Source organism: Hypomesus transpacificus, unplaced genomic scaffold (genome assembly GCF_021917145.1).
Source record: "Hypomesus transpacificus isolate Combined female unplaced genomic scaffold, fHypTra1 scaffold_270, whole genome shotgun sequence".
Lineage (NCBI taxonomy): Eukaryota > Metazoa > Chordata > Actinopteri > Osmeriformes > Osmeridae > Hypomesus > Hypomesus transpacificus.
The window spans coordinates 12203-21444 of record NW_025813797.1 but is presented as its reverse complement, the minus strand read 5'-3'; the positions used below and the strand labels follow the sequence as shown (position 1 = coordinate 21444).

Genomic DNA, 9242 nt, shown 5'->3' with positions numbered 1-9242 from the left:
TGTCTGTGGCTGGGTGTGTGTGTGTCTGTGGATGGGTGTGTGTCTGTGTGTGTGTGTGTGTGGGGGGGGGGGGGGGTCTGTGGGTGGGTAGGTGTGTGTGTGTGTGTGTGTGTGTGTGTGTGTGGGGGGGGGGGGGGGTCTGTGGGTGGGTAGGTGTGTGTGTGTGTGTGTGTTGGGGGGGGGGGGTCTGTGGGTGGGTAGGTGTGTGTGCGTGTGTGTGTCTGTGGCTGGGTGTGTCTGTGGGTGGGTGTCTGTGGTTGGGTGTGTGTGGGTGTGTGTGTGGTAGCTGGATATCTTCCCACTGAGTGCTTGAGATGCAGCATGCTGGCCATTTGTGTGCCTAAGTCTTCAGAAACATAATGACTGCTGATCCCACCTGTCTGAGCTGGGTTTGGGCTGAGAAGGACAATGGGCCAGAAGACGAGGGGCGTGGTGACGTAAACAGGGACCACCTCTAGTGTCCTTTCTTGCTTCCAGAATCTTCCACGGCAATGGAGGATTGAGAGAAGGGGAAGGACAGTGTGGCTTGAAGCGTATAAGGGCATGTAGGCTGCTTGTGAAACTTGTTTGCTAGTGACCTTTCGGCTTTAATGAAGTTTCACGTCGATAAAGGTTGAGCATTTGGGCTTGGCCTGCAAATGTGCGTGTGTGTGAGAGAGAGAGAAAGAGAGAGAGAGAGAGAGAGGTATACCTGTACAAAAACAACTTGTCTGTGACAGGATGAGACAAGGTTTGTGTAGATATCGGTCCAGTTTGTGCGTAACGCGTTTTATCAGGTAACTGTCTGTGTAAAAGCCGGGTCTCACCTCTTCTTCTCTGTCATTGTAATAAGGCATGGGGCTGCCGTGGGCCTGCATGCCTGTCGACTGTCTGTCTGTCATCACCAAGCAATGCCTGAACCAATAGGGGCTTTGAGGTGAAGAACAAGCTCTTCTGATCTATAGGTGATAACAGCCAGATGAATTGGTCCTGGTTCAATGATTTCAATCAGTTATACCTTGGATCGAAAAAACATCTTCCTGTATTTTCGGACGGACACATCGCACAGACGCGCAGAGAAATGTTGTCGCCGTATCAATTCCGCTGCTTCTGTCTAAGTACGAAGGGAGTGGTATTCAGATGAAGGAGTCGAAGATATTTAAGGAAGAAGTGTCTGGTGAGAGATGGCCCCGGGAACAGCAGAGAGCCTGAATGAGAGGCCTTGTCCCACCCTGCGGAGCATCTCCCTCCATCTCCCCCCGCCTCCCTCCGTCTCCCCCATCTTCCCCCGTCTCCCTCCATCCGCCGAAACTCTGACGTCTGCACGCCTACCTGCGTCATCACACGGGTACCTCGTTTGGTCTTCTGAGACACTCACTAATTGACAGACACACACACACACACACACACTCTCTACAGAAAGCAGACACCCGACCCTAACACCTCATCCCCTCCACCCTTGCCACAAGCCCTTACTCATCCCTTTAGTCTGGCTCAGATAGAGCTTACAGGAATGCTGCAGGCAGACACATAGGCAGACAGACAGACAGACAGACAGACAGAGACACAAGCAGGCCAGCAGACACACACACACACACATAAATTGTGATCCAATCAACAATAAAATACCCCAAAAACATAGATACACAGAAGATTCTCCTTCCTGTTACTTCCTGTTGAGGTGGAACAGGACTCCTGTCTCCTGATTGGTTCATCCAGTGGCACCAGTGACGTCCCCTTCTGTTGTTCTCCACTGTTTGCTCTTCTTATTTACGACCCACCCAGTCTGACAGGAGCTCCCGGTTTTAAGATATTAGTGTTCTTTGTTTGTTCAGAGCCAAGCACTTAGTTCACCTAAACAAGTGTACCACTACTGTCCTGGACTATCCCTTCCCCCCCCCATTCAGAAGGGAGAAGTTAACAGACTTTTCAAGAGGCAGAACCCCCGCAAAGCAGCTGGACCGGACTCTGTCTCTCCAGCCACCCTCGAGCACTGTGAAGACCAGCTTACCTATCTGGAGACATGCCATGTGCCAGCCTGTCTCAAGTCCTCCTCCATCATCCCTGTGCCCAAAAAGCCAAGGCCAACAGGACATAATGACTACAGACCCGTCGCCCTGACCTCTGTTGTAATGAAGTCTTGTGAGCGCCTGGTGCTGGCACACCTTAAATCCATCACAGACCCTCTACTGGACCCCCTGCAGTTTGCCTACAGAGCCAACAGGTCTGTGGACAACGCAGTTAACATGGCCCTCCACTTCACCCTACAGCACCTGGACTCCCCAGCATCCTACGCCAGGATTCTGTTTGTGGATTTCAGCTCTGCCTTCAACACCATCATCCCCGCCCTGCTCCAGGACAAGCTCTCCCAGCTGAACGTACCTGATTCCACCTGCAGGTGGATCACAGACTAGTATAGTGCAGTATAGTATGGTCAAACTATTGCTTGGGGTACCTATGTCATCCCTTCATACTAATCTGGACACGTTTTCTTATTTGGAGTCATTACAGAGCCAGGACCACAGAGGTCACCATGTGTGACCCCACTGTGACTGCTTACTAAAGGAGTTAAACTTCAAACTAATGTTTGGGATAGTTATGTCATCCCTTCATAGCTTTAGAACGTACGGTGGATTTGTCGTAATGATTGGAACATATCGATGAGGTCAAACTAAATCTAAATGGTCTCGATGCTCTCTCAGAAGGGGGGAAAAGGGTACATGGCATGCCCAGGGGGTTGGGTGCGGTGTAGTATAGTAAGTTGTAGTTGACGACATACATTCGTCGATCTCCATGATGCTTTAATTTCCCCTACTCCGGAAGGGCTAACGCCGTGGGCGTTTGGCTGACCCCCGCATGATCGGTCGCTTGGCATCTCCCGTCGTCTTCTCAGACATCCGTGGTGTTAATCATCTCCTCCCTGCTGCTGCTGACTCACGATGCTGCTGACCAACCCAGCCCACTGGGTCCAGTCCTCTCATACTGGCCCATCTGGCTCCCAGGGCCCAGCCCACGCTCTCAGACCCACGCTCTCAGACCCACGCTCTCAGATCCACGCTCTCAGACCCACGCTCTCAGACCCACGCTCTCAGATCCACGCTCTCAGACCCACGCTCTCAGACCCACGCTCTCAGACCCACGCTCTCAGATCCACGCTCTCAGACCCACGCTCTCAGACCCACGCTCTCAGATCCACGCTCTCAGACCCACGCTCTCAGATCCACGCTCTCAGATCCACGCTCTCAGACCCACGCTCTCAGATCCACGCTCTCAGACCCACGCTCTCAGATCCACGCTCTCAGACCCACGCTCTCAGACCCACGCTCTCAGACCCACGCTCTCAGATCCACGCTCTCAGACCCACGCTCTCAGACCCACGCTCTCAGACCCACGCTCTCAGACCCACGCTCTCAGACCCACGCTCTCAGATCCACGCTCTCAGATCCACGCTCTCAGATCCACGCTCTCAGATCCACGCTCTCAGACCCACGCTCTCAGACCCACGCTCTCAGATCCACGCTCTCAGACCCACGCTCTCAGATCCACGCTCTCAGACCCACGCTCTCAGATCCACGCTCTCAGATCCACGCTCTCAGATCCACGCTCTCAGACCCACGCTCTCAGATCCACGCTCTCAGACCCACGCTCTCAGATCCACGCTCTCAGATCCACGCTCTCAGACCCACGCTCTCAGATCCACGCTCTCAGACCCACGCTCTCAGATCCACGCTCTCAGACCCACGCTCTCAGACCCACGCTCTCAGATCCACGCTCTCAGATCCACGCTCTCAGACCCACGCTCTCAGATCCACGCTCTCAGACCCACGCTCTCAGACCCACGCTCTCAGACCCACGCTCTCAGATCCACGCTCTCAGACCCACGCTCTCAGACCCACGCTCTCAGACCCACGCTCTCAGACCCACGCTCTCAGATCCACGCTCTCAGACCCACGCTCTCAGATCCACGCTCTCAGACCCACGCTCTCAGACCCACGCTCTCAGACCCACGCTCTCAGATCCACGCTCTCAGATCCACGCTCTCAGACCCACGCTCTCAGATCCACGCTCTCAGACCCACGCTCTCAGATCCACGCTCTCAGACCCACGCTCTCAGACCCACGCTCTCAGATCCACGCTCTCAGATCCACGCTCTCAGACAGAGCTGATCCTCACAGGCTTCCCTGTGACCGAGCAGTGAAGACCAGCTACCCCAGAGGTGGCCAAGTCCTCGAGAAACGCCGTCCTGCATGTTTTAGATGTTTTCCTGCTCCAACACACCTGATTCAAATGAATGGGTCGTTATCAAGCTCTGTGGAAGCCGGGTAATGACCATTCATTTGAATCAGGTGTGCTGGAGCAGGGAAACATCTAAAACATGCAGGACAGAGGCCCTCGAGGACCAGAGTTTGACACCCCTGCCTCAACCCCTCCCAGAAACGTATTTTTCTTCCAAATGATTACCTTTTGTATCTTTTTTTAAATATGTATGTTTCTTCCCTGGCCTAACATATGTAATCCACTTGACCTGTCACATTGTATTCGCTTCAAGTCCGTCTCTCTCCTTGCATCCTAATCGTTTAATTGTCATGCTTCTGTGCGACAGGCTGTCTCCTGGCTGGTGTCAGAGGCTCATAGTGCCTGAAGGAACGAGCTCCTACCTGTCAAAGGATTTCCTGTCCGCCCCAAACCTCAGATAAGATGGTTGTCCAGGGTGTAACACTTTCAGAACAATTTGTTTTCTCTCCTCAGGTGTCAAATACGCAAATTAGACACTTTTGTCCTACCACTTCGACCGAGGTCTGACAGTAACTGTTGATACAGTCAACAGGTGGGTGATCTGTGTTTCACTCAACCAACACCCTTCTGTGGGCAGAGGGCGTTCTGCTCCATATTCAGTTCTTTGATAGGAGATTGTTTTGATTATGTACAACCATTGTGTGAGTGTGCGAGTGAGTGAGGGGAGAGAGAGAGAGAGCGAGCAAGAGAGAGAGAGAGACATAGAGAGAGACATTGAGTTTGTGTGTGTGAGAACCATGTGCGGTGCTTTAGGGGGCAGCGTAGCGTGCAGTGCAGGGGTGAGCTGTGCAGAGCTGGCCCTAGGGAGCCCCTGCACCCGGGTAATCCCTGGGATTTCAGGAGCCCTGGCCCGTACTTGATGAGCTTGGGCAAGAAAGGGGGTAGCGCTCTCTCCCTTCGCTCGTTTTTTTCCCTCTCTGTTTTTCACTCTCTCACTCTTTCGTTCCCCCTATTTTTTTCTCATGCCCCCCTCCTCCCCCCCTCCCTCATCACCCCCTCCCTTCTCCCCCCCCCCCCCCCCCCCCCCCCCCCCCCCCCCCCCTTCGTCCCCTGGAGCCACTGTGCGAATGAATGGGTCCTGAATGTTTATTCAGCAACTTTCTCTTTCCCCTCTCCTCTTCGTCTTTCTCATCTGTTCTCCTCGTGAAGAGGATGGGAACCAGATGACCAGATGTGCCGATGATGAGTGTGCAGTCGGACCGTGGAAACAGAGAAAGGCTCGCTGGTCTCTTCCCTGGGGGGGGGTTTGATACATACTGCAGACTAACTATGGACTATAAACTAGAGACAGAATATAAAACCGTCCTGTGTGATGCGTCTGTGACAGTGTACAGTATGATGAGGCATGACACCGCAGCAGGGACCTCCACTGTGTTAGGAAGGGGACAAGAGTTTTGACCAGTTGTGGCGAAAACATGACTTTCACAAAAGGGCAAAATGTGTTTATACTGTGGCATGGGAATATTTGTATTAAACTGTTTTAAACAAAAGAAAAGCCTGTAATGTCCATTAGAGTGCTGTATTAATAGATAATTAAATCATAAAATACAATTTTATGGATGGTCAGTGCTTCTTAATTGAAAACATTTTTGAAATAAACATTTTTATAGTTATCATAATGTACACTAATACGATATGGCAAAGGTGAGGAGTCAGTGTGTGTGTTCACGCACGTGTGTATGTGTGTGTGTGTGTGTGTGTGTGTGTGAGAGCCTCAGATAGTCTGAGTGTGCGGGGAGGTGGGAGTGTGTGGGGATTAGTGTGAGGCCGTCGGCCCCAGGCCAGAGGGGGCTGTTTCCTGGCCGTGGCCCCTGTTTATCCTGCCTGACCTGGCAGCTCTAGGGGCAGATCCTGCTTGGATGCACCCCTGCTCCCACGCCTGTCTGAAGCTGTTAGCCACTGGCTGTGAGTGGCCGGCTGGGCTTAATGTGTCTGAGCTGTGGGTGGGGGTGGGGGGGGGGGGGGGGGGGGGACTTTGTGTAGGATGGCTTAGTGGGGAGGGGAGAGGACAGTTGTAGAAGAGGGGAAGGGAGGGGGGGGGGGGGTTATGTTACATGATTCTGGTTTGATTCAGGACACATTCAGTTTCTCGCTTATCAGCCTGTGAGCGACTCAGCGAGAGAGCTGTGTTTAGTTAACCTTTGCTTTGAACATGAGTTCTCTGTCTCTTTGTACATACTCTCTCACTGACCCCCCCCCCCCCCCCACACACACACACTCACACACACAGACACACACACAGTCACGCCGCAACCACACAACACAGACATGGACTCAGACGAATTAAGCTTCTTGCTACTTTAATAGTTCAGGAATCAAAAGTAAGACTGGTAAATGAGCTTCAAAACCACAGCCTAAGAACAAACTCATGCTCTTCACAAGAACATATTTAGTGAGAGCCTGCATGGTATTTCTGTGTATTGATAATAACTACAGTTTAGCGCTGGCATAAATTCCTTTGGTGGTCATCGATCTGTTTTTAGAAGGTGATCAACTGTCGCCGTTTGTTCGATCGTTTTATCAACTAGCAAAAGTATCAATGGCATGGTGTTTTGTCTAGTGTGTCTGCATAGGGACTGTGAAAACGACCATGTTTTCACTTCAAAATCCAAACAATAACACGTCTTCTGTGTCCGGCGGATCGTTGTATCATCATTCTCCAAAACTGAAAATGAAATGGAGGCATATTTACTCTTCTTCCCCAAAAGCTTTCACAGCTCAAGTGCTTGTTTTTAATGGGCTGTTATTATTTTTCAATTGGTGGATCGAGCGTCGGGTCTGGAACGCCACGGCTCAGCTATCTGACTGTTGTTTCTGGCCTGGATATACACCAAAGTCTGAGCAAAACCACCGAGGCTGAGACTCTAGCGGAGGCACAGGGAGACCGAGAGAGGAAGAGGCGCTCGCATTGTGGGAGAGAGAGAGAAAGAGAGAGAGAGGGACGGAGAGTATGAGAGAGAGAAGGGAGAAGGGGGGAAAGGGGAGAAAGGGGGAGATGAGAAAGGAAGAGAGAGGAAGAGAGAGACACTGGTCTGTGTGAGGCAGAGGTTTGGAAGCAATAAACCCTGTCCCTGTAAGACAAAATACTGAACAGTGCTTTCGAAGTTGTGGCAGAATCTCCAATTTCATACAACAATGCTCTAACCAATAACTCCCAAGCGTTAAACCCAACTGAGATTTGTATTCATGGAAATCTAGACACCTAAGTTGGAAAGTGTAACACACGGTATATATGTAAACCAGCAGTTACCATTGTTATTACCTCCAACCTCTTAAACACCTGCATTGAAGAAGAACAGTGTTTGAAACTTCTTTGTATTTATACAAATATGGAGGATTTTTTCTCTTGGCACACTATGTTAATACACACAGTTGTACTGCAATTTAGAATTAGTTAACATCGTTTCTGCGTGCTATTTGAGGCTAACAGGAGCGTTACATGCCGGGTACTGAGACCCCCGCCGCTTCCATCGTCATTCTTGTGTCGTCATTTGCTCCGCGGCTTATAAAGCTGTCCACGCCAATACACCTGGGCAGAGGAACGGTGCTTTGATGACAGGGCTAGTAAACTGATTTGTTGAGGGAGGGAATTAATACAAACCCCAAACAGCGTTTGTCACGACAAGGTGCCAGCAAATACACAGGTGCCATTCAATATACATATATATAACTTTTTTTTAAACATAGTTAACACGTTATTTTTTATGAATCTTGCAAATTATTCTTACTTCTCGGGCATGTGTAACATGACGGCAGAGTCTCAGCTCTCTCCGGCCGAGGCGGCCAGTCCTGTTGTCATGTCTCCCAATGTGAGTTTAGACTCTCCGTTACCTCCACCTCCGTTGATGCTACAGCCTCGGACAAAAGACGGGGTTTTGATCAAGTCCGAGCCTCGGGGAAGCAGTCCGAACACGGACAGGGAAGAGGGGGCGGCTCTGGGTCAAACGGAGGAGCACCTTCCGACGGGGAGCCGCCGGAGAAAGAGGCCTGTCCAGAGAGGGAAACCGCCGTACAGCTATATCGCTCTCATTGCCATGGCAATTGCTAACTCTCCCGAGAGAAAGTTGACGCTTGGTGGTATCTATAAGTTCATCATGGAACGTTTTCCATTTTACCGAGAAAATTCCAAGAAATGGCAAAATTCAATACGCCACAACCTTACACTAAACGACTGTTTCGTCAAGATTCCTAGGGAGCCCGGGAGGCCTGGAAAGGGCAACTATTGGACACTGGACCCAGCTGCTGAAGACATGTTCGACAACGGCAGTTTCTTGCGCAGAAGAAAACGATTCAAGCGCACTGATGTGAGCACCTACCCCGGGTACATGCAGAGCTCCAGTGCTTTTACCCCGACCCCAATGGGCAGGCCTTCATACCCCAACACGCTGTATCCTGGAATAGGATCAAGCTACGGCTCCCAGCTTGGTGGGTCCCCTCATCCCGCCATGCTGCATCATTACCAGACCTCAGCCGGGGTCGCGCAAGGACAACCACGGATGTTCAGCATCGATAACATTATCAGCCAACAATCGGTGATGCAAGGCGGCCCTGGCGGGGAGCTCAATCCACAGGCTATGGGGTTGGGGAGCGGAGATTTGGGAGCCATGTCTGCAAGCTGCTCGGTCACCGGTACCGATCCATCTGCTTGTTTTCAGACGCAGATGAATCCCTCAGCAAATGTACTTAGCAGGGGCAGTGGGTCTCTTCCCTCGAACCTCACCTCTGGATATCCGTACCCCTCCTCGGCCTCCCCTCCCCACCTCCCCTCTATGGCGCAGTCCAGTTTTTCTCCAGGTAGCTCTCAGGTGTACTGTGCAGGAAACCGGTTGCCTCTGCCGGCTGTGCGCTCGGGGTCTTGTGCCGAACATTCGGACCAACTTCTGGGTCTGTCCAGTCCGATGAACTCTTACAACAACTCATACATGAGACAAGCCAACTTTGCGTCAGGACTAGAGCGGTACATGTGA

General features: G+C 51.5%; 1 protein-coding gene across 1 annotated transcript; it reads left to right on the top strand.

The window, feature by feature from the left end:
* Nucleotides 1-7979: 7979 nt before the first annotated feature.
* Nucleotides 7980-9242, top strand: foxe3 (forkhead box E3). The gene has a single exon (XM_047015103.1). It carries the CDS (start codon nt 7980-7982, stop codon nt 9240-9242), a length of 1263 nt encoding a protein of 420 aa, XP_046871059.1.

Coding starts and splice junctions, on each gene's coding strand:
- foxe3 (XM_047015103.1), top strand. CDS start 7,980: ATGAATCTTGCAAATTATTCTTACTTCTCGGGCATGTGTAACATGACG.